Here is a 26,492-nt window from a genome sequence, read left to right on the forward strand (position 1 = left end):
GTGATTACTATTTAACTTTCAGCCTTAATGTATTAAAAACAAATCCATGGTAATCAGTGTTCCTGCACATAGTCTTTTGCTGTGTGCAGGAACACTGCAGTTAATATATGCTTAACGCCTTTCCCCCTCCTTTAATTTAAAGATTAATGTGTACAAATACATGTAATAAGCAAAGCCACTGAAGTGGATTATCACTTGATGGAGTGGCTGCAAATCTTGACAGCTCGACCAGAGTTGGTATATCTGATATAACCTCATCAGATAAACAGACAGTGTCACACATCTCCATTAACAGTCTTCTGGGGAAAGTACCCTTTAATACAGCTCTGCACTTGTGTAGCTGATGAGTTTGAATGAGCTCAAACTCAATGAGCATTTATTTTCTCTCTAATTTCTTTGCTGTTGCATTTCATTTCCAGGCCAATTCACCCTCATAATCAGATGGCAATTAGTGAAGCATGAATCACACAGAGCAGCTCAGCTTATCTCAGCCCCCTTTCATGACACCTGCACGCTCACAACAACACGCTTTTGGAGAAGCATTCTTTTATTCCAAATAAAATCTTATTTAGTTCATTTTAAACAGCATTTCTAATTCCATCAGAACTCTGCAAAATGTAATAAAACTTGTTTCGTTGCATCATGTTTTAAAGAGGACTTCAAATATTTTTTTTTTCTCGCCTGCAGGGCTCTTTACAGCATTGCAGTTTTCTGATACATGATTACATATCAACACGTGGGCCAACTCCTTCCAACAACAACTTTGGTTTTTGGTAAGAGAAAAAAAAAATCTCACTATGAACATTTAAGAATCTTTAATTCACACTAGTAATAAAATTGCATTACATTTCATAAAATAAATGTTCCAGTTTATATATACAGAGAAAACAGACTGTACATACCCTCTAGTGAACCATTTCTTAAAGAAAAAGAAAACAAACCTGAAACAAATTTCACAAAACATACAAGCAATACAGTGCTCAGCTAAGCAGGCACAACTGTACATCAAAATTTGTAACTGCTCAGTGTTGAGGGGGGGATGTGGGAGGGGCAAAAAGTTTAACATTTACAATAGAGTCCTTAGGGACTGATAAAGGGGTCTTAAAAAGTATTGCAGGCAAGCAGACAGACGCTTGTCTTTTTTCCAAGTGCAGCGGAACATCCATCTCGTGTGTAACGTGTGGAGCCGGCTGTTGCTGCCGTCGGGGTCCAACTATTGGACCTGTGTCTCAAAGCTCCCATTCAGCTGACCTTCCTCATAGTCCATTTGACACAAAATCATGTTGTTTTTTAGGAAAAACTTGTCCCCGACGCAAAACCTGTTGGCACACAAAAACAAAAGGCGAAAAAAAAAAAAAACATTGTCAAAAACAAAACGAAAACAAAAAGATGATTAATGCTGGCATCACGACAAAGTGGTGTGTGTTTGTTGACTGGTTGACTCTGCTCTGGCAGTGAAAACGCTGCGTTTAGGATCAGCAGGTACTGATGATTCTGTTTGATCGCACCCATTTGGCTCGAGACATTTTACCTCATGCGCCGAGACCGCGGCTCGCCAGATTCAGAGTCTGTTTTGATGGCCATCGTAAAATGTGTGGTTTCAAATAAAAGTAGATTAAAACCCTAAACAGTTTCGAATCAAACAGACACAGGCGCTGGCACCCAATGAAAAGCAGGTCAGCTCTCCTTGGCCTGGCAAAAGCGGCGGTGGCGCCGCAAGAGTTTCCAAGGAAACTCTGCCACGGGGTTAGCTTTTCACACACCAGTTTAGTTCCGGTGCTCGAAAACATTTTTCCTCCAAAGTCTCACAGTCAGTTGGAGAGGGAAAAATAACTCATAGCAGCCTGCCCCACTGATGTTCTTCTGTGTGCTGCTGTTTGTTTGTGTGACACAGTGGACACAGCTCCATAATGTGACTGAAGGGGAGTGAAGATAAGAATACAGCTGAAAATGGCTTGGCTTTAGTAATGTGCCAGGCTGGTAACACAGTAAATAAAGCTGGTAACGGTCACAGCCGTGGCAATACTGTGCCAGATGAGACCTGGCTTTGTGTCTGCCAGCTGAGAAAAGAGACTGCAGTCATAATTCCCTTACAGCAGGTGTTCACTATGGTAACTGAATCTGGTCTGCAGAAGGTTAATGGGCTTGTGCTGTGTGGAGGAACAGGGTCACAGCACCCCTGACAAGCATGCAAAGGACGTTCTGCTTTCAGAGAGGTGCCATTACTGACAGTATATTAATGGGAAAAAGCAATATTTGGCTATGTCATATTCTGTGTACATCATACCATACAGTAGGCTTTGTGCTTGCTCCAATTCTATAATAGTTCCTATCCCTTAGGAAAACGCCATTTCACACCTGTGTCTATTCTCTTTTGTGCAACAGCACAAATCTGGAGGACGTCTTTTTTTTTTTTTTTTGTGGCTCCTTTGCCTCCTCGGACAAATGAGAACAAAAGCTAATTTTACATCCCATTGGCTTAAAAGATTTACAGATCTAGCCACAAACAAGGACAAAGTGCTGGCAGCGTGACATAATAGAAAATAATTAGCAGGGCATTACAAATGCAATGCAACCTTGATTCTTGCAACACAAGCCAACCACAATTTACTCCCCCCACCACCAATTATAAACTGTGGTCTGCAATAATGGAATGAAATATAAAATTTCTTTTCCACCTGAGATTATTTTTTAAGAGCCTCGAATATTTAAGCCACTGGCCATTTTAACGCCCTATTTTTGTGTGTGTGTGTGTGTGTGTGTGTGTTTTTCTTAAATATGCAATGTTGTTGTGCAGTTATGACCCCCATTCTTACCTCTGGTTACAAAGCTGACAGGCAAAACAGTCCAAATGGTAAACATTATCTCTGGCTCTCATCACCATTTCAAAGGCTGGGATCAGTTTACTGCAGGCTGCACAGTTCCCCGTTGTACCAAAGAGCCTGAAAGACAGAGCGCACAGACAGAGATTAACCCACCTTCTCTTTACCTAGATGCAGTAAAGAGAGCAAACAAACACGTAGCAAAATGACAGCAAGAAATGTAAAAGAAAGAAGTTCAATAAAAACAGGGGCTTTCACAGGAAAAAGGGAGTGAAAATCGAATTGAAGGCAAAAATCTTTCTTGGCATCCAGTTGGTATATTTGTTAATGAGAGTTACAAACATAGATCTTAATTCTTGGCTAATGATCTAATTATAATGATCACATGGTTTTAATCTCCTTCTTCAAAGAATTTCCCTCTCGCACACTGCAAAAGCAACGAAAACAGGTCTGAGGCAAACCATTTGAACTGCTGAAAGTTTTCTTCTTTCAAAACAAAACTACCTAATGAGTCTGTCTTCAACCAAATCCAGCTGGATTTTTTTTGCACATGAGGCTACACTCTATAATGTAGTCATAAGTTCAAAAAGATTTCTGTTACAAGGATTCAGGCTCAAACCCTCGCTCTCTCGCTTTTCTCCGTCTTCCTCTTTCATTCAGAGAAGAACCTGAGACAGTGATGGTAGATGCAACCTTGAGGAGTTAACTAAATGTTTTACAGTGAACAGACTCACTGCTCAAACCTCACTGCGGCTTGTTTGGGCTTATTAGATAGGAGCCAAATGATAAAGGTCACAAACACAGCAAGGAGGCACTGGTGTAGATCTCCTCAAAGCCAAAAAAAAAAAAAAAAAGGAACCTCAAATGCTTTCCCCAGTCAGATTTACATTTTCATTTTCCAAGCGCCTGCCCCTATGTTTAATTTGGAGATTCTGAAGCACAGATAGATTTATATATTCTGCAGCAGGAAAAGGACCGCTTCACAGCTTTGCAAGAGGGGATAAGGCAACAGCAGATTGTCATTCCAACAGTATGTTAAACACTTTTCCCCCCCAAACTTGTAGAGCTCAGACAGAGGAGTCCCCATGTTGATATTCTGCCTCGTTTATGCGAGTCCCATTCAGTTGCTTTCACCTTGTTAAAGAAAATGTCTATCCAGCAGCTCTGCTTCTAATTAGGGGCCACTGCCCCAGAGGAGCAGGAAAGACAGAAACAGAGGGAGAAAGGTTGTTATGTTCCATGAGAGGGATTCACAGGGTGTTAAACTGAAACATTGTTACAACTGGTTACTGTTTCAGTAACAAAAAGGAAAAAAAAAATACTGAATGTTCTCATACAGTAGACATCTGCCACCCACGGGGTGCTCTGTAACTCAAAGAATGTTTCCCCCCCCCTCTTTAGAGAGACACAAAGACTTATCCAAACAGCTTTAAAAAATTGCAATCTCACACATTCAGTATTGATCTGAAAACAGAGCAAATACCAGTGCTACAGAACCTGACCTTGTTATCACACTATTCCAGCATTCATATTACAAGACATGAGTGAGTTTGTGTGGACAAAGCACAAGTATTGGCAACCGTGAACTGTTGAGTTTCCAGCTTATAAATGAACCCCTTTTCTCTCTCTCTCTTTTTTTTTTTTTTAACCTGGATGGAAAAAAAGAGAAAACTCCAGAGCACCCAGAGTCATCATGACATTCAGAGACTCTTCCATGTAGTGAGCAGGTCATAGTGATGTCCTTTCTCTCCCTCAGGGAACCTAAGCTATAAAAGAGCCTAGAGAACCCTTGGTCATTTACAGCAATTGACATGCACACACCTATAGCAGCCAGAAGGATTATTCTAACCCATCTCCATTACACCCTGCTGGGCTGCAGACATGGTGCTCAGTTGATACATACAGGTTGTGAAAACGCCTGGTGGGGAAGCCCAGCTTGCTCCTGACACCAAGTTCCGCCTTCAGTCAGAGCAGCGTGTCACATCTGTGGCTACTTTTTACTTTGCGGCTACATCTATACTCTCCACAAACCAGTAATTCAAATAGTGTGGGTATAACCTCTTTTCCACTCTATTATGAGGGTTATTTGAGCTCGTCGTTGGATACGAAACATTTACAACATAAAGCCTGCAGAACCTGGTAAACACCCACGTCTTTCAAACTCCACAGTGAGAAAGTATTCTGCTAATGGCACCAAAAAGGGGTTAGAGGCCTTCAGTATGGAAGGACGGTAACGGCTCTCATAACCGGTCTGTCTTAAGCGTCTTAATAGTCTTTCGTGCTAACCTGATTTCCTTATCAGCTTTGTGATTTGAAATCGCAGGCAGATATTTGGCACAGAGAAGTTGGAGTGCAAAAAAGTGCTCTCGGTAATCGCTGTGTCCCACTCATACTGTTCTTCAGCCAACAGCTGACGTGTCTGGGTTATAATGTGGCATCAACATATGGCTTAATTGAGCCCCTTGTGCTAAAAGGAGATTACAGGCTGAGTGAACTGTTCAGCACACATTATACTCTTTTCTTCCTGCTCCTATGAAACTAAAAGGCAGTCAGAGAGAAACACCACTGTAGCAGAGCATCCTAAGTAATGAGTTTCATACTAAAATGCAATGTTAGCCAACAGATCCCAACATATTAGCACAAAAATGAAGACGCAAGCTATTCAGAGTCACCTTTAACTTGTACTTAAGTATAGATTGTGTGTGATCAAGGACTCTGCAATTATACACAACATGTGTACTACAACATATATAAAACTGCATTAATTTTAACCGTCATTTTTTATAAACTTGACATGCTTCACCGCACCCAAACAGTGCATTCCACGAACATAAGCTGTAAATGGGTTTTGTTCATTAATTCATTTCATTTAAAGTAGATTTTCTTTTTGTTTGAATAGACTATTTTTGGAGGAATTCGAATGCATTGTTCTGACACATGTCCCGTATTGTAGGAGTGCAGTGACTCATGCACTTCAATTTCCCTGGCCATTTGGATTAAATAAATCAATATTCTCTGAAGAAAAGTGTAAAAAAAAAAAAAAAAAGAAAGAAAGAAAAAAAAAATCAACATCAACACCATTTTTTCAGCATTTATGACTGGCAAATTTCTCCAGCTTGTAATGCACCAAGGCCTGTGTGCTTTGCTGATCAATCATCGGTATTGTAGCAGGGTTTGTAGCAAGAAGCCCTCTTTTAAAATTGAACAATTCTGTGGTTCATATAAATGGATTAAAGGGTTAGAAGTGCTGATTTGGATTGCTCACCACAGCCTGTGACGCATTCTCATATGGATTTCTAAATGGCATAATGCAGTATAAGTAAAAGCAAGCTGGATGTGCTTATTAGATGAGTGTTGTGTTTTTGCAAACTTAAAAATGTTTTTACTGGCAGTAGCGGCAGAACTCAAACTGAAGTGGTAATGCTTTTAGGTATAAATACAAGTTACGTTTTGATAAAGATGTGCTAGCATCCTGCTAAATTTGCTATTGTCGATGTTTTGCAGTTATTACTGTTAAGTCTTAATCTTTGTGGAAAAGATCAACAATGAACATTAACCTTAGCTCTTAAATAAACTGGCCGAATCTTATCGTAACCACCTCGTAGTACCGCATCAACCAAGTAGAGCACTTTGCTTTCAGACTGATGGCTTGCTTTTGTTTCTTAAGTAGAATAGGAGGCAGAGCCTTCAGCTTACAGTTAGGTCTGGGTCAGGTGACCCTAAATCCTCCCTTAATTATGCTGCAATAGGCCGAGGCTGATATGGGCTTCCCATAATTTCTTCTTCACTCACTGTGCACTTGTACACACAGTGTGTTTTTTGCCCCGTCTTTTGTCCCAACCGGTCGCAGCAGATGGTCGCCCCTCCCTGAGCCTGGTTCTGCTGGACGTTTCTTCCTGTTAAAAAGGAGCTTTTCCTTTCCACTTTCGGGGGTTGTTTGACTGATGAGGTTTTCTTTGTATTATTGTAGGGTCTTTACCTTACAACAAAAAGTGCCTTGAGGAGACTGTTGTTGTGCTTGTCACACTTGCATCAAGTGGTGGCTTGTGTGTGCTACTCTAACACAGCTGGAGTTCACAGGTCATTGGAGAAGTTGGTGATCAATGCAAATTCGTATAATGGCCTTGCCACCCCATAGTTTTGCAATATGGGGTGGCAAGGTAAGAAAATGTTAACGACATTGTTGTACCACTGTTGTCGTTCCATATTCTACGACATGTCTTCAACGCACACTGTGATGTTTTTAATGTGTTTTTTGCAGACTGAGATTAAACATTTTATAATTAAATATTTCAGACTGCTAAATCTAAGGGTGGCAATGCCGGGGGTGTGAGAATGTTACTATAATGGCCATGAAAGAAAGACTCTCTATGCCAAACGTACATTTTTACTTTAGACACTGATCACCAGTCTTGGTAAGTATTAGGATCAAGACAGCTTAAAAAACCTTAATATATCTGCAGTATAATATGCAGCAAACTGTATTATCAATAAAGTAATTTTGTGGTTCATCTAATGACCATAATTGACACCTTTCAGATACACAGTGATGAGTGACACCTTAAATTGCATCTGTAGACGAATAGATATGTGTGTCTCTGCTTAACAATGCTGAAATTACTCTTATCTCACCATCTCAAGATTATAGGCTTTGTTTGGATCACTTGCCGTCATTATTATGGCTTAGGTCTAATTATATGCATGCTGACTTTGGGTTTTTAAACAATTTAGTTGCATTTTAGGTTCTTAACTTTATAGAATTTGTATACTTGCCTTATCCCTGCTTTCTACCATCTTCAGTGCAGGGGAATGAAGCCTATTCTCGACTCCTTAAAAGAGCTCCTATTTAGTAGCTAAAAATGTAACTTTGTGTGCTGGTGTGGGATGTTGCGAGCAAAGTTGGACGGCAGGAACATAAAGGAGCTCTCCTTCCTCTGTTATTGAGTTATTACAATGGGTCTTTAGAGAAAAGAGGGCCTTCTTTAGTTCTTTCAACTCGCTGCTTTGCTAACTTCAAACCCTTAAAGCTCCTACAGTGCATCATCTGCCTCTCTGAATTGCTTCTCTCAGATTGGGCTGTGGCTCTTGAAGTTTTCTACCTGTTCTCTGAGCTCTTTGAGACTTCCCTGCCTGCATAGGGTTTGTCAGATTTCATAAAAGGGAAAACTGTTAATGCATGCGTCGCGTGTTCTGACCTTCCTCAACAGTTGTGTCTTTTTTGAAAGTGTAAACCTCTGTACAGATCTATCTCGCCTGAAAAAGAAGAGCGACTGTTTCACTTCCTCAAGGAGTAAGAAGAAGACTGATCTGAAAAACAGTCACATCCATGTGGAGCCATCCTCTATCACATTGCTATTCAGCTGGTTTTAGGATAACTTATAATGTCCATTATCTTGAAAACGTTTTCCTCTTACAGTTAATTACACCACATTTTGATAAGTGGCTTACTATTATGTCCACTCTAATATATGAAACAGAATATTGAATTATTTCTAGCTTCATGTCCTGATGATCGTATCATCACTATATATACGAGGGGTTAAAGGTTTTACGACTTCACCAAAAGACTGACAATAAAGAAAATCCTTAATAAAGCTGCTATTCTTACAAGGAAGTCGCTTACAAAAAGAAAGATGCAGGGAACTGACATCAGGTGGATTAAAACTAAACTTTTTGATGGTGCATGGTTTTGAAGGGCACGGGAGGACACTGGCTGAGGTGTGCATTTTGTGTGTTTGTGTGTGTGTGTGTGTGTGTGCGCGCGCTGGAGTGTAATATTCAGTAAAGTGTGGGTGCATTCAATAAGTTGCTAATGCCACTGAAGGACAATCACAGATGGAGCTCCTATAATAATTAATGTGAGCATGGCAGGGTTCCAAACCCTGGGAAATAACCAAAGTGTGTTTGATCCACTGCTTGTATTTAATGAAGTGCGGGAGGCTAATTCAGTGTACAGATTTAACTTCATTACTGCAGGTGAGCAGAGCCTTCGTCTTACTACAGAGAAAAGAAGGAATGAAAAGGAAACCGGCGCTGCATGGAGACTGCATCACCTACTTTCAAATACTCTGGTCTCTCAAACTGCCTCTTTCCTATATACGCAAGGCAAGGGTTTTAATTTGTTCCATAATAGAATTCATCTCGAGCATCTCAGCCATTAAGTGTTCTGCATTTGTCGCAGGCTGAAGAGCAGGCGAGTGGGATGGATTTCATTAGACAATCTGGGGCAGCAGAGGAGCACAGGAAGCTCTCTACAGCTCCGTCCTTTTTATTCTTATTTTAGTATTCCTAACTCTTGATTCCATATGTCATTCTCTTCATTTCATCCCTTCTGTGAACTCTACATCTTAGTGGCCTAATGTGCGAGAAAGCTTTTCCTTCTCCCTTTACAGTGCCAGTAGGCACTTATGGCTTCAGGGTTGAGGTTGCTGTCCTTTCAGCTGATGTATTTTACCAAGTGAAACTCTGAGCTTCATCATTTTTGCCTTCTCTCGGTCATTTGCCCATTTATTATTACCTCATCTGCACCATCTGCCCCTTTTGGGGGAAACATCAGGTCTTAGTCAACCTCTCACTGCATCTTAAAAGCATTAACTGTGGGTGGGGACTGATGGATGGTAATGGCCTATCTCAACGTAACATCCCTAAGCACCTCGCAAGTGGGCTGTAGGCTTCTTCCAGGTCGAAGGAAGAGCTGAAATAAAAGTGAAATGTCATTAAAAGGCATCAGTGAGGTAGAGGAAAGCCAGGTTGATTAAAGCTCTCTGTGCTGAATGTTAGTGGCTATTTAAGTGATGCTGCTCTTTTTTAATTTACCATCTTAAATTGGAATAAACTAATCAAAACTTAAATGGGTAGCAGTAAGAGATAAAAGTGAACACGCTGTGAGACAAGGAGGCAGAAGGAAAATGGAGAAAGGGGAAGGGGGGAGGACGGTGCAGGGCAGGGTGTTTCGGGAGGAGGGGCCTAAGGCACCGGCATCTTTAAGTCGGCCCCAGGGGGATTCCCCCTCAAATAAATGGTAGGGAATGTGACCTAACGCCCAGGAAATGGTCATGTTTAATTTAACAAGCAGATGGCAGGGGTATCAGAAAGAAGGGGTGGGGGGGGCAGCACTAGTGAAGCAACAAGCCTGCCTGGAGGTTTCTCACAGCCTACAGTGCTGATACAACCAAAAACATGTCGTCATGACAGAACTCTAGTTCATTGTTCATGTAAAGAAGAAATATATATATGGTTGTGTGTCCACGTGGTTTATCGTAGATGTTGGAACTGTGATTTGTGTTTGTGGACAATTTTTTTTTTAAATAAAAAAGAGGAAGAAGGAAAAATGGTGTTCCAAAAATTGCCCGTATTTTTCTCCTTATGCAAAACAAATTAGCCTTCACCTATATACATTCTGTAAAAGAATAAGGCGTTAACCTTATCTGATGGAAATTGATTTTAAAAGTGTTCGCGACTCATACTGACAAAGCACAACAAACCCTACCGGGAGGGTTATATGCGAAACTGAAAAGAGAGGAGGGAACAAAAAAACAACAACTCTGCGATCCTTTTAAGTAACACAATTTTTGGAACGACATCGCTTTTGTGCTTGTTGTGAGGGGAGAAAGGTGATTGTGTGTCTTTCTTGCCTCAGGTAGTCCCTGCGACAGAGGATGAGGTTGGCTTTCGTATAGAGGGTGGAGCCCACCTCCCCCAGGCGGCAGTCGCAGCAGGCACATTTGAGACAGTCCTCATGCCAGTATTTGTCCAGGGCCTTGAGCAGGTAGCGGTCTTTAATCTTGCGATTGCAGCCAGCACACCCCTTCTGTTTCCCTTTGGGCTGGACGGAGAGCATCGGCACACCTGTAGTGATAAGGAGACAAACAGCCACGCGTGATTTACGGCCGGGGAACACGAGTGACTTTTCATGTTCTCTTTTTGATAAGCTGGCTGCTTCTCGAGGCGTCTAAGCCTGGCCTCGCACACGGCCACAGCACACTGCCTACCTGCTTCATATGCATTAAAGAAAACATTCTTCCATGTAGATAGGCACACAGGTCACATTGGACAACAAAGCCTCGACTTACTTGTTCCACTAAGAACATGCTGTAATACAAAAGTTACATGATCACTGGCAGCAGGCTTCAGAGGACGGAGCACGTCTCAGGTAGTTCTCAGAGTTATTTTGCTTACCGAGGTATTTACAACAAGCTGCGTAGTATGTTAGTGACCTATCATTTCATCAAAGCCCATTTCACTCAACTGTCCACAGCTGTAAAAGCTCCTTGTGGGCTTTGTTTGGTATAGATTAACATTAACCTTTTAAAAAGCCTCTGACCACAAAAACGTTGCTACCAGACCCCAGTGAGATATGTTATGGCCTAAGTGCCTTTTAGCACACGCGGGGACACACACACAGACACGGACTCATATACACACGTGTGTGCGCACACAAATTGCCAACACACACAGTGCTCCCTGCTCAGAGCATTACAGCCTTTCCTCCTTTTACACTTATCTGTACTCATGTGTCTGCAATGAGCGAGCCTAAGTTACCAAACTCGCAAATTGCCCTGCTGTCACGCAGGTCCCCTTTAAGTGCGCCTTTTAGCCTCCTAAAGGACAAATAAAGTCCATTTAATAACTGCACTAAACACTAATAGTCTATGTGTGGTTGACATTTGTGTTTGGACTAAAAGCCCCCCTCAGGCCACTGCTGGTACAGAGGCAGGGGTGTGCAGCTCCCCTCTGTAGCACTAACAGGTCTGCCACAGCTGAAAGCACAAGACAACAGCTCTTAAGACACTCTCTCACACACTGAGCTATTGATCCATCTAAAAGAACACACAGTGGACGCCACTTGCCACTCTACTTTCAAAACACATTTCTCTCCCTCTCTCTCTCGAAAAAAAAAAAAAAAGACTGGACAATCTGCAACATGGGGGGTCAGGCCAACATTTTGTATGTGTGGGCATCTGTAAAGGGCCCCATTTTAAAGACGGGTTATACAGTTTTATATGAAATGTCACTGTTGCACTTTAAAGTTGTGCATGCGGTCCAAACACACACACACACACACACACGCAGGCGTTTCTCAGGAATGAAAGTATGCAAACATGTGACATATTGTGTAGTTGTGTTATGTTACGTGTGAATAAGGTCATCCTGTAGTTGGATCCGTTTTAACTTCTGCAGTTTACTGAGCGATACACACAACTTCAGCTGGTAACAAGGGACTGCTTCGCTCCGCGCTGTTTTTCTCAGCTCAATCTGTCAAGTTCGCTCTCCTTCACAGAAATCTTACACCGCTTTTCAGCAGAACTTCTTTGGAACAGAAAATCATTATCATTCTCCCTGCCTTTTTTCTCCTTCTTTCACATGCTCTCACACGCAAGCAAGTGGACCCACAAAGTACCTCATTGGATCCAGATTTGCGCTGCAATTTTTTAAGGGCCATCCGCACATCAATAATGCTATGACTGTAATACAAATAGCACCCCCCCCCCCCCCCCCCCTTCTTTTTTTTAAGGAGGTGAAGGGAATTGCAGGGCTTGTTAGTCAAATTTATGACTTTGGTTTATATGTCAGTAAGTGCTGTGGTGGTGTTGAGCCGTCTTATTTCTTTATCAGAAGTAGAAAGGAGAGGCTAATTGGTCCAGTGCTGGTGATGTGAGCCATCAATTAGTGTTCTGCCTGCCCTCCAGCTCCCTCGTCTCCCTCCTTCCCAAAACAGACCCCTTGAAGCTGCCGCATTAGGATCACAAACCCTGCTATAAATACCAATGTTCAGTGTAAATGAAGCTAAAAAGCTTCAAATTCATGCCACACTGGATAAGGGCGGACTCTTCTACCTGTATTTCATGGCTTGTTAGGGGAGCTCTCTGCAGGTATGCCAACAGTGCTCGCCTGACAGGCTTCTACAGAACTAAAAACAGTCTTAATGAGGAGAGAGAAAATGCCTGTGTGTGTGTGTGTGTTTCAGAGGTTGTGCAAAGAAAAATATAGAAGTTGCTGCATTTCCCTCAGGGATTTCAAAAATCTTTAATTTGCCTTTTATGACACCTAATTAGTTATTCTACTCAAAATCTTTGCTTTAAATAAGAGAACTAATTATACAAAAAGGTCGTTCCTCCACCTCCGGAGGGCTACTCGTAATTGGTCGAGACCACCACCACTCGCAACACTTCCCTTAAACATATCGCGTGTGTTTTACATCACATTTGAAAAGGCCAAAGCTTAACCCATCATGGAGTTACTGTGTGCTGCTCAACACTTTTTTTTTTCTTTTTTTTTTTAAATAAAACGCTTCTCGGCATCATTAAGGTGACAACACAGACTGTTTCTTCATGTCACTGAGGTTTCTCTGTTTCTTTATGCAGATGTCCCGGTCCTTAGGCCTAACTAAGAAAGACACCTCAGCAGAGGAGCACCAAATGTCTGCCAAGAAACCAATATGCCTCTTCCTTGCAGCAACACTGGGGAGGGGGAAAGAAAAAAAAAAACCCAAAAACACAAGTTTGATGTCTTCTACCAAAGCAGCCTCTGGAAAACTGCTTTAATAGTAGTGTAGCAAGCAGTAGCTAAAACCTACTAAACAAAGAGCGGTGACAGAAAAAAAATGATTGTGTAAAGTAAATGTCTTTTCAATTCCCCTAATGCCATGAGACATTTTCTTGCACCTGTCACCACTCCCGGCGCTCTGTGAAACGGTGGAGTAGAACAGACCCTCCAAAGCTTGCCACCTCCCAGAAAGAAAAGCTGCATTATGAAAGGAAGCAGCAGACTAGGAGGCAGCCTCCACTTAATCCAATCCATTTAACAGATACAAGTGCCACTGACCTTCCAGTGTCATTTGATGTTACCAAAAGCATGCCTCTCCACATCACGATTCATTCTCCAACAAGGGATGCATTTTACCCCTCAAAGTGGAGAGACAGCACTTGGCCTGCCAAATATCCTTCCTGAGGAGAAATTTAATTTGCCATTAGCACTGTGTGAAAATGCCTGTCATCTCCCTCTTTTTCCTCCCCTTTAAAGATTGTATCTTTCAGGAATATGTACAGTTAGTTTTACTCAAGCCAAGCAGTCTGTCAAAGCATGTATTTCCCATTATAGATAGCATCCGATTTCTGTTACCCCATTTACACTTCCATCTGTAGAGCTATCAACAAAATCACATCAGTCCACTAACCTTTCTGATATATTTAAGGTTTTAAAAGAAAACACGCTGGATGGAGCACTCAAGGAAATACAGGGGAGGAAAATGGAAAAATACAATTATCACACAGACATGGGAAAACCTGTAAAAAAACAAAACCCAAAAAAACCCTACAATTTGCCCCAAACTCCCTTTCCCCTCCCCATCATTACCATTAAAGTGTTGGTTGCTATTTTAAAACAAGTGAGCAGGTGCTTGAATGGTATTCCGCATACACTAATTTATACGAATCCCGGAGCCACCATCAGCTCTGCTGTGTCATTTCATGCAGACTAAAAGGAAGACTGGTTAGTCTTGTATCAGCTTCTGTGGGCGTAAAGGTGTGGGAATGATAATATTAGTCTGAATAATCACCTGCTAAAATCAGCACTGTTTCTTCTTATATTAAATTTACAATGAAAGAAAAAGAAAACTTGACAGTAAATGTTTATTCACTAAAGAACTAAACTGATTTCATATCAGAAATAGCTTTAAAACAATATAATTTTAATGTTGATTAGCCAGTTGTCTCATTTGATAGGGAAACGAACTCACAAATTCACCCCTTCACTAGTCAACTGCTGTACATGCACACACACCCACACCCACACACTCCCAGTGGAACAGCTGCTCTCACAGGCACTCAACCTTTAATGGCAGAAAGGACAGTTACATCTGCTTCTCTGTTTGTTAAATGTCTTTTGATCAATTAAAAGCTCTGACGCCATGGTGCGATGCAGACTTTGCTGGTTCACGGGGAGGTAAAGGATCTTGATGAGACTCGCTCAGCCTTCCTGACACATGGGGAGGGAGGTGGTCTTTCGAGGAAGTGGAAGCTGGCCCTGGGTGGGCCTCTTTTTGGGGGCCCCTATAATTCCAACTCCCAGCTGCACTAAATAAGAACGCGTTAGCCACCGGCGTGGTGAATACACAGAGCGCGATGCTCGGGGAAATTAGATACTGTATTAGCAAATGATTGCATTTATCTGGAACAAGCGCATGTGTCATTATCCCCACCACCACCACCCTCTCCTTTATTCAAACCACTCCTGCACAAGACATCGGGCCGGATATTAACAGAGTCTTTAAACTGCTGCATGAAGTTACAAACGATGCTGAGCTCAAATAACTCGAAAAAGTGAAGAATAGTAGAAAAAAATCCAAACTTACTGTGCTGATTTTGGTCTAGTTCTTTATCCAAGTGTTTTGTGCTTCAGCCATGTTCTGGCCTTGGCATTGGAAAATAAAATTTGTCCCTGGGCCAAGGTGTCTGCCACTGAGGTTAATAGGCATCTCATGCAGATGTCTTGCTATTGTGCGCATAAATCAGCCCCTTTTCATTCAGCTTCCATCATTGCTGTAATTGAGTCCGTAGACGTGTTTTTATATCTCCGAGACAAAATACAAGACATCTGGTAATAATATCAGCTGGAATAGACATGTCAGTCGAAAGCAGAGTGATGAGCGCATTCTGAATGATAAACAAAATAAAGAACCCTGAATCATGTGCCTATCGTTAGCTGGCACATATGCAAGGAGCAAAAGAAGAGATATGCATGAACACGTGCATATGCTCTCTCGAATTAGGCCCAAGTCAATATTACATTTCATACTGGCTGTGTTTTTTTGTTTTTCCCCCCTCTCATAATTTGCTCTAAGAGCCTACTATGTTACCGTGCGGCATGCTACTTTTCCAGATGGTTGTGTATGAATGCTAGGGTCTGTGAGGTGATTTCTGGGACTGTATGCATGCTATGATTATGACATAATTAACACCCACAGTAAGTGGGAGAGAGCAGACAGGGCTGGTGCAGTTGAGGAGGGGACTGTTCATTAACAAGATGCACTCTCTCAAACTTTGCAGCTTGCTGTGGCTAATAAGCCCCGCTGAAACGGAGCCCAGCCGTCCCTTGCATTGACCCTGGCACTGCCCAGGATAAGGGAGGGTTTTGTCTCCTGGAATAATTGCTCTTTTCACATGTTACAAGTGTCCTGACCCCCACGGTCGGCAGCCACTTTCCCTACCATAATTACTCCTGATCCGCTCCAAATGAGTCAGGCACATTAGGGCTGCAATAACACTGGCCCAGCTTCAAGCGCGGCATGGGGAGTCTCAGCAGAGCAGCCTGGAACAGGGCTGCCTTTTCTCCCAGCCTACGGTCATTTCCATCACGTCAGAGGTGCATTTCTTACACTTGAAGTCAGCACGAAGGCCCTAGGCCCTTTTTCTAAAGGCTTACAGAAGGTATTGTTAGCTCCTGGTGCTCACTACTCACTGTGGTTTGGCTGCACACTCCATCCCAATTAACGGAAAACTTCATTAGGGTGCTTTTTTTCCACACTTTTCAGCCCCCTATTATTTTTAATTTATTCACATGGGGTTAATTAAAAGAAATGTATCACAGAGATATGCAACAGCTTTCTAATTAAATTCATTGATGCTTTTTTTTTTTTTCAAGACATGAAACTGGCAGAGTTTCCAAATTATTACAGAAGGCGACTTGTTCCAACACTTGGTTGCTCAGTAGTAGGTTGAGATTAGAGCTCTGCAAGGTAAGCTGTCAACAGCAGAAAGAGAGTGAGGGGGAAAGAATGAGGAAAAAGAAAATGAGAGTGGGGGATTAAGATGAATGAGGAGGAGGAGAAGAGACGCAAAAAACAGCCATGGTTTGATCGTGCAGTTTTACTCCAAATAAACCCCAAGAGAGGTCTTAAAGAAGGAAGACTGTCAGTGTTGACAGATCAAGGAGACCATTTGATATTTCATCCAGCCAATCACATGTGGGCTCACTATTGAGCTTTGTCTGCCGTTGGTCTAAGGTGTTTAGTTCTTGAAACCTGCCATTTTGCAGCTTTTCATTTAAGTGCAAGCTGTCAATAATCGAGAAGGTGAATGCATCTTCATCTCAGTTGAGTACAGTAGGCACAAGATCAACTGACATTTCCCCCAGAGTCTCCATTTGAGATTGAATAAAGTTTTTAAAAAAAAATCTATATATTGTCAAACTAGATACTTTTAAACCTTTATAGAAGAGGCAATCTTATCTGCCACTTTCTGATTCCTGTCAAGAAAAAAAGAAAGAAAGAAATCAAACCATTAGACCCGTCACAGCCACTTTCCGCCATCCGGAACAGAATGCACAAACACTTTTCAGTCCACATTAAAAATGCATTTGGAGATGGAAAAATGGAGCCCTCTAAAGTTTGTGTCACTCATGAGGTCAGGAAGTGATGTACGAAATCCTTCCCACTCCCCAGCAATTACTGCACACTTATTATTTCAAAGGATATGCCAGGAGACAGGTGTGCCATTCAGGGTCCTCGGTGTGTTGAAAATGGAAGGGAAGACGGAACACCATACTGTGGTGCACTATGTGAGGTTCTTTAATCTTGAATAATGCAAATTCCCCACAGGGGGCAGTTATTTGGCAGCACAGGCCTCTAATGTCATTCAAGCACCTACTCCCACACCTGATGGGGTAAATAATGAGGGAGGTTGGGTGCACAATTAGAGAAAGAGGTCTTCATGAAGAAGCTGTCTCGCAAAGTCAGGCCTGTCCCAAAACTCTCAAAAGGGAAACGCCATAGAGGATATTTGATGTTTCATTATGAAAATGGTCTTAATGAATACGTTTGAATACTATTTTATTACCCCGTAATATAAAAGAGCTATGCCATTCCCTCTAGGAGTAATTCCTGTTGCTGGCAAAAAATAAAATGGCTGGTCAAATGAAATGTAATAAAATGAAATGAAAGGTAATGTGATTGAAACGGGGGCCAAAAGTGTCTGAGGAACAGGTTTAACTTTAACTTCATTGGGAAAACACACACACACACACACACACACACACACACACACACACACACACACACACGCACACACACACACACACACACACACACACAAATGGCATTATTTGATCAGAAGCTGTATTTGCAAATACTCAGTCAATATCAAAAGCCTAATCTAACTCTAAGGGGCAACAAAAAGGCTGTCTTAATCACGGGCTTTAATTAGCTATTTAAGATTTTATTACCTAAAGGTCAACCAATGAGGGGTTAGCTCTCAGCAAGTTGGCTCTTATTCAAGTGAAGGCACCCAGGCTCTTCTATTTACCAACAAGATAATTGCAAGATCTTAATAAAGTGTGACGGCTCCACCCTCCTTTCTTTTGGATTCCTCTATTTCATGCTATAAATCAGCTTTTAATTTTGATGTTTTGGGCATAAATAAAAAAGAAACGCAAGCATCAGTTTAAGTATTTCAATACGTGTCATTTTAAGCTGTGTAAAACATTAGAACAAAAAGGTTTATGGCAAATTTATGACAAAATTAAGTTGCCCTAAAAGAATCAAACTAATTTTTCAGAAACATTGAATCTGCTTAAATCTGTTTTCAGAAGTTGAGAGTGGAGTGAAGTTAGTCTGAAAGTTTAAAAGCCCCGCTAGCAGCCCCTAGAGGCTGCGCTGCTCCTTACACTTACAGGAACAAAGTCTCTTTCACTGACCAGTGAACACTTACACCCTAAGAAACAAATCCGCACAGGCAGGGCCAGAGACAGATGAAAATGTACAACAATCAGGGTTTCTGCAAATGGAAATATGACAACGGCAAAAACTATAGAAGCGCGCATGCGATGAAAGGCAGCATAGGCTAATAACGCATTGTTGATTTCCAAGCACCTATTGGCCAATTTTGATGACTTTTAGTGAGGGCAGTGGCAAAGGTTTATCTCATCTGAGATCCGGTTTCCTGAATTTGTATGACTGGATTTGTGCTCATAGATACTGCGATGAAGGATTGAAAGATCAAAACAAACGGAGAGATTTCGCAGGTCTTTCCTCCCCACTGCTGTCAGACTCCATAATAAAGACTTTAACTGATCAAGCACACACATCCATACATATGCAATAATACTAAGTGCAATAATCCTTTCTGTCATCGTTGTATTTTTACTCAGTTGTATATAGTATTTGTATTTGTATTCTATTTTTATCTTATTGTATATTTATTTTATTTTATTCTACTGTATATAGTATTTTATTTTATTCTATTCTGTACAGTTGTGTACTGTATTTATTCTTATTGTATTCTAATTTTTGCCTCATAACTTTTGCACTGTCCACTTCCTGCTGTGACAAAACAAATTTCCCACGTGTGGGACTAATAAAGGTTATCTTATCTTATCTTATCTTAAACAAAAAAAACATATACGCAATTAGGATTTCTTTGTTAGCTTTGCACAAAGCATTAATAGCTATGAAAGTAAAAAGGAGGAGTAAGTAGTAATCAATATGTCATACTGATATAGTCAGTAGATTCTTTAAAATCTCCGAATAGGGTTTTGCGATTAAAAAAAAACACATGTATGCATACTTTTAAAAAATGTGCATCAAGGGATTAAATCAGGAGGGTTTAAATAAAATGTAGGTTAGTTTGATTTGTGACACAAGAAGGCGTTAAGAGGCTGATAGGATTCGAGAGTCGGGTCAAACATGATTCAGGACGCACCATCGTAATCAAACAAACATAAACATCCATTTATATTTCAGGTATTTCAGGTTTAAAATCTTTCCAAATGTCATTTAACCCCCCCCCCCCCCCCCCCCCCCCATTGTAGCAAAGCTGCTGAAGAACGATAGTTGGTGGCTTTGTAGTTTTGACATCTGCTCATCTCAAGAACTTTGTTGCATGTCATTCGTCTCTCCCATGTTTCTTGTCTTCCTTTTCTAAGCCTATGATGACAGAATAGAGGAGAAATGATTTTTTTTCTCTCAGCGAGCAAAGAGTGAGCTTTAGTGAGTGCGGAACGACACACAAGCAGCAGCCGTGAGCATGCAACCGGTAAACAGGTGAATAAATAACTTCATGTTAAAAAACAAAACAACAGCAGGAAAAAAATAACTGATGAGATGTTGCAGGAAGTGTGTACATGTATGTTTGCAGAGGCATCAGTGTATCGGTTTTCTCCTCCTCCCCCCCCCCCCCCCTTGCCACGTAAACATGAGCGCAGTCAATAACTGCTGGAGGGAGTCGGCTTCACGGTGACAGGTAGCAGTGAGACTTGCTTTCAACAGGTTCAAACAGATGAAGCAGTATCGTATATACAGTGTATACGCATGTATTGTGTTAGTTATTCAATCAGTGCTGACACCAGTAAAGCGGCTCATCTAATATTTTTAGATGTATTCTTCTGCATTTGCCTCTGAACTTGCACTAAGACACAAGGTTTCCCCCAGTGTCTGTGACTCATCTCAGCTTGTTAGAATATATGCAGATTTGGGAAAATGCTGCATTGGTCCTGCTCATTTTATACTGGCTGAATCTCACCAGTCTCGCAATATTCCTGCTGATGCTGAAAACATCGTTTTTGAAGTGAATAAAAACAAGCCAAAAACAAAAAAGGGGGTCAGACTTGGGACAACACAACAGGGATGGTCTGTTCTCTGTGATGCATGTGGTGGCAGCAGATCTTGTTGTGAGAATTTGTATGATAACATAGCTAGCATGTGGCCTCTGGCAATAATAAAAGGGATGCTCTTACAGCTCAAGAGTGCATAATTGAGTTTGTGTGCCACACTGATGAGTGCAGCAATTTACATCGGAGGCAGGTGGGCGTGCTCGCTAACACGCGTCTCTTAAGTCTCAGTTCAGTCTCTTTGAATTCCACTTAGATCATGGAAAGTGATACAAATCTCCCGCACTCGTAAAATATGAAACGATCAGGACTGATAGGGATCTAGAGGTTTTAGTGGTGACAGACGAAATTGTCTCTTGTGAGGCTTCTGCATTTGTAAGATCAGGCTCAGATTAGATGGAATTAAACACTCGCAGCTGAAAATTGTATTAATGCGATTTTGTGTGCATTTTTTTTTCTTCTGAGCTCAGCTAAAATGAATAAAGTGAAATGATTTACATGGACAGCCAAAACAGTGAGGGTGTAAGACTGTTGCTTGTCAGTGCAGGGTATATTGTGCTATTTACGCACATGTATTTTTTTTGGTACCATTTTGTTACATATTTATAAAAAAATACATTTAAAAAAGCACTAGGTTACACTTTGTAAATGTTTCAAATACTCAACTGCCTCCTGACAAACTGTGTGTAAGAGGAGAAAAAGTTCAATACAGGCAACGCAGGTGCCTATAATAAAGCTTAATAAAAAAAACCGTACTGACTTAAGAAATATCAAACGCAGCAATGTGTTTGTAATATTGTTCAAGCCCTAGAGCACCAAAACCAGATGTAATTTCAATATTTGAAATGGGCAAGTTTAATTTTGAAGTAAGACCAAACCAATAAGCTGAGAAAATAGCAAATACGAGAGAGCAAATTGCATTCCTTTGTAAAAGTGAAAAGACTTAAGGAACATATAAAAGTAATCTCCAACTGGAAATTAGAAATCAACCCTCAGAAAGCAAATAACAGAAAAGAAATATTACTGTCCACTTTCTAAATCAATATAACATCGCTACAAGACAGTATTACCATGGTAACACTGGTAAAGAATGAAGCAATTCTTATTATTTCAAAATAAAAATCGGAGCCCGAAGCCCAAGTTTTATTACAGCAGCTGACAGAAAGATCGCCAGTCTGTATTCATCTGGAGCACTGCTTTTCAATCACATGCTTTATGAATGTACACATTTTTAGTGGACAGGTTGATAACAGGATCTTAAATTAACAAGCACAGGTAACTGGAAACTTGTAAGTAGCTGGAGGTTTTTTTTTTCTCCTGTTTTCTCCCCCCCGCCCTTTGGTTCAGGTCTGTAAAGAGTATACTGTAGTTATGGTAATGTTCAGCAGGAAGATGCCTTCAGCGTGGACCCACTTTCTTCTCCTGCAGTGTACGAAGAAAGAGAGAAAACGGCTGAGTTGCTTTTTCCACCCCTCTCAAATTATACGCAAATTGGAACCTCATATCGCAGAGTAAAATAAAATGTTGACAGTGAATATTTTGGTACATGTTGCTATTCATTGCCCACTATAACCTGCATATTAGGTCACTTCACAGAGCAGTGCCTGTGTTCCTACTGCAGTCGTCCTCTGTGCTCCCAGACTCAGGGCTCTGCCAGATAATATACATACAAGGATAATGACCTAATCATCTGAGAGTAAGAAGCTAAGTTTACACACAGTATCCACAGGTATCTGCATCCAACATGAAACCATTCAGGACGAGGATTTCAATGACAGCTGACAGGGGTGCGTCACAAATTTTTAATTTACATTTTCGACTCGAGACAAACTTGCGCAGTGGGAAGAGAACTGGTATCAGTCACAAAGGCTCGTTTCTGGTAATTGCTTTTGCAGCACAAATTGTTGCAGACTTTTCTAAGAGGAGTCAGAGTTCAAAAACGGTCTGCCAAACAAGCAGCATCATTACTTTGTTGCCAACTTGGATCGCTGGCTTTGAACACGAGAACAGACACACTGATGATCTGTTTTATAGCCCGCGCAAGGACTGAAATATGAACACTTAGGCGACTCGCACACGGGCATAGTAGTACATCAATCAAGGAAACAAAAAACAAATAAACTAACAAAAAAAAAAAAAACAGCAACGCAGAGTAAGCACACATAAACACACGTGTGGCCACCCAGACCCACACCTCCACTGCCACATACGCGTGCATCTGTTTGCGCAGGCACTAAGTGGATACATTAGACGTGAAGGTTGAATTGACAAGCCTATAACTTTGGAGCCAATAAACGCTAAGAGGCATCATAGAGAAAGAGACCAGATCCGAGCCGCTCTGCTGACAACCTGGCCAAAATGCTGGAGCTGCTGGTTGGACCCAGCAAATAAAGGGTGAAGCTTTTAGGCAATGAGCAGCAGGTGATCTCAGCTTTTCTGCAAGTCCTAATGCTCCTAAAAGCCTCTCTCCCTGGTTCTGTAATTGGGCATCAGTAGTTAATGTAGTATTGACTGCATTACATGCTCCTGTGCATCCTTTCCCACTAATGCCATTTGCATCACCTTGTACATTTACCATATTGCTTAGCCAATAACTGTTAAAAGCAATCTGAATCATGAATCATATAGGGAACTTTTAGCAAGACAGACATCCAAAGGAGACAATTTACAGTTGAGTTAATTTGAGTACATTAGCAGCACAACATAGATTCAGCCAGACAGACCAATTTATGTCTCTACCGCAGTCCTTTTATTGGTTTTTGGATGTGTAAGTGAAAGGATGCTCCTCTAAGATGAATGAAAGATCCATTTTCAAACATAAATAATGGGTTACAGATGCATCCATTACTTTTGGAGGAGGAGGAGTCCTGCATAAACTGGAGTGTACAAGAGAAATATCCCGTACTTTGAGAAATAACATGCACACACACGCACACACGGGGAAAAAAAAGAAGTGTTTTATGGTCGTGGTGGCTGTCAGCGTGCATGCCAGCAGGTGGTCTGTATTGTCAGCAAATCGACCTCAAAATACTCTTAAAGAAGTGACAGAATAAAGACATGCAACACACACCTACTTGGTTTTTAGTTCATCTCAATCAGGTTGTGCAAATGTGTTCAGAGCATATGCACTAAACAGAGCCGAATGTGACGGATGCACTGCACACATCTCAACATCGGCTTAATCCAAAATGGGACGTCATTAGAGGCGAATTTGATTTAAATTAAAATTAATTAGATTGCCTCGCCCATTAACCTAAATACATTGAAATAGATAAGTAATGCAAGTAGGCCTATTTGGATGGAAAGTGAGCGAACGCTGCACAGGCGCTATCCATAATTTGCAATCAAGTTAAAAGCACTCTGCTGTCATCTCCCATCCCGTGGTGATGTCAAAGGCTGCCTCGCCAACTTCACAGACGCAAAAAGCACTTAGGAGGAGGAAAGAAAAGAGGAGCCACATGCACTGCAGTCTGTGTGGAGTATCATCAAACTGTGGCTCACACGAAGAAAGACAAAAAAGAAAACAAAAAAGAAAGGCAAAAAAAGCTACAAACAAATCCCGTTTATAATAAACTCTCCCTAACTGAACTGCAGTTTGGCATTTGTAGGGGTTTTTGTGGAAGAGCGCATCAACTTCGTGGTACAGAAAGCACATACGATATTGTTAGTTAACAAAAAAGGAGGGGAGGGGAAGAGAAAAAATCGCCCGGACCCCATCGTGACTGAATGGGGTTGAGAAAGCCAGCGTTAAGCGGAGGCTGCCGGTGCACAGGGTCCGGGGAAAAAACACTCAGTGTGTAAAATGTCACTAGTTTGCCGCGTTACTCCCTAGGTTATAGCATCCTACGGTGGTAGACGTTACTCACCCTCTTCCTTGTCCAACACCATCGTCCTGAGGAACGAGGAGTCCTTCCTCGGGCGATCCGTCCTCGGCTCCAGCAGGCTGCACCGCTCGGTGTGCTCACAGCTTCTCCTGGAAATGGCTTTGAAACGCGCGGTTAACTAGACTACGCCTCGATAAACCGAAACCCTGGAAAGATGAATTGCCGTCTGCGCGTTTTCTCCCTCCTATCAATAATAATTCACACACGGAATACGGCGATAAACACGACGAGAAACCCCTATCCGGACTGAAGTGCAGCGCAAACAAATAGCGATCAAACAACGTCGGTTGCTCTTGATAAATTCCATGCGAATAGAATAAAAAAAGAAAAAAGAGGAGGGGGGCAAAAACAATGAAAAGCGATACAAATCTAGTGTCGCCTATCTGTAACTGTGCACACACGGTCGGATCAGACGCTCAGACTGAACGGCTGAGCTCTCCTCGCTTCTTAATATTCTCTCTTTCCCGTTCTCATTTGCTCCGAAACGGCAACTATATTCAAACAAATCCAATTGCAAATCTGACAACTGCTAAAAGCAAACTCGCGCCGCCTCTCTCCCAGTTTATGTGCCGCGCTCGCCTCTGCTGCTACTGAATAAATGCGCGCAGTTTCCAGAGACCCTCGGATTCCCCTGTTAATTAAATCAATTCATTATGCTCAGATCTGATTAGCAGCCCTTCCCCCCTCTTTGAATCAATTATTCAATACACAAACATAATTGCTTGTGCCAGAGGTGTCTAAGTATTAGCTTATTTAACTCCAAGGACACTAATTACCCCTAGGGCAAGGGAACTTTTCTCATTAATTCTGACAAAACACAAAAGCACAGCTAAGGGAAAGTGTGTGTGTGTGTGTGTGTGTGTGCGTGTATGTTACTGGTCCGCCTGCCAGTCTGAATGTGCGCGATCGAGAGGGAGAAAGAAGGAGAGCGCGCATGCACCTAAGTTGGTATTGATGCACGTGCGCACGCACGCGGGTGCATGTTTCAGGGAGAATGAGAGAGAGGAAGAGAGACGTTGAAGGAGAGCAATAGTGCTTCACTGGTACAGTTTGAGTAAACATAAAACGCGCTCATTGTTTTTTGTTTTTTCCCCCTTCTCCCTACTTTTTTTTTCTTCTGCAGAATTTAATAGAAATAGCATCTAATTGTGGTCTGTTTAGCAGTTAATTAGTGTCCAGACACAGTTATCATACAGGCTGCAGATAAACAGTCGTTTCAAAAGACAGCACAACAGATGGGCTGCGTTTTTGATTAGTGGGTAGATAGAAGGTTCAGTTTCGAATCTGGTAATATAATTGTTGCCTGTTATTGCCAAGATGAAAGTGTTGCTGTTTCATGGTGGAGCCTTAAATAGCACCACTTTCACTTGCCCTGCAGAGACTGTTAACCAATTAAGGGTGAGATCCAACAAAGATTAGCCATTTAGGAGAGTAGAGTGGAGTATAGCTACAATAATGTAGGTTCGTCAGCAGCCAGCAGGCTGTCTGTGGTGTGAGCTTGCTCAGTCTGTCCTTGCCTTCTGTTACATTTTGCACACATATTACAGACCTCCTCCAGGCACATCATCATTAGCTCCCATATAAGCAAATTATTGTAATAAACAATAGCGATAATAATGCAATTTCTATTCAGAACTGTTTCGGAGCACATTTTAGTAACTTTGCCGTGGCGAAAGCTTATCTGTGAGATAAAACTTTGATGACGAAGCGCGAGCTAAACTGCACCGGTTTTGAGTTGATTATAGGTTCCGTTTTAACACTAGTTTACAGTGGATGAACTATGCATGTTTTATTATGCCGTAATTATCCTGCTCTGCAATTGAAATAAACATTTTATAGGCCATTCTAATGTGATCATGCACTACAAATCTAAGGTATAAAGCTGACTGTACATGGCCCGTAGGGGTAATTTCAGTTTTCAGCGCAGCAGGCTGTGGTGAGATTGGGTTGGCCCTCAAATCAATGGGCTGATCCTTCTCTGTATAGCGTTCTGGCTGACACGCTTGACTTTTCATCTCCACGGTCACATAGATTGATGACTTATGACCGAGAATGTATGTTTGCTGACCTCTAGCAAAGTGAGTGACACATAATTAATCCAATCACACGGAAAACTGGGAAGGAAAGGGGAAGAATGGTTCAGTATCATCAGGGCTCCACTTCAGGAAGTGGAGTTTTGAATGTG

At 41.6% G+C, this 26,492-nt stretch overlaps 1 protein-coding gene across 1 annotated transcript; it reads right to left on the reverse strand.

Annotated features, from left to right (window-relative positions):
• Positions 1-800: 800 nt before the first annotated feature.
• Positions 801-25,122, reverse strand: lmo1 (LIM domain only 1). Its single transcript, XM_080885213.1, has 4 exons — positions 24,290-25,122; positions 10,457-10,670; positions 2,817-2,942; positions 801-1,319 (listed from the first exon to the last, which is right to left on the reverse strand). Exons 1-4 carry the CDS (start codon positions 24,309-24,311, stop codon positions 1,214-1,216), a joined length of 468 nt encoding a protein of 155 aa, XP_080741339.1. The 5' UTR covers positions 24,312-25,122; the 3' UTR covers positions 801-1,213.
• Between the last annotated feature and the right edge of the window lie 1,370 nt (positions 25,123-26,492).

This window comes from Rhamphochromis sp. 'chilingali' (genome assembly GCF_963969265.1).
Source record: "Rhamphochromis sp. 'chilingali' genome assembly, chromosome: 6".
Taxonomy (NCBI): domain Eukaryota; kingdom Metazoa; phylum Chordata; class Actinopteri; order Cichliformes; family Cichlidae; genus Rhamphochromis; species Rhamphochromis sp. 'chilingali'.

Bases quoted from the DNA above. Each gene is read 5' to 3' on its own strand.
- lmo1 (XM_080885213.1), bottom strand. From the start codon at position 24,311: ATGGTGTTGGACAAGGAAGAGG. The intron at 10,671-24,289 runs GTGAGTAACGTC...TTATCACTACAG, and splicing joins GGTGTTGGACAAGGAAGAGG to GTGTGCCGATGCTCTCCGTC. The intron at 2,943-10,456 runs GCAAGAAAGACA...TCTGTCTTTCAG, and splicing joins TGTCGCAGGGACTACCTGAG to GCTCTTTGGTACAACGGGGA.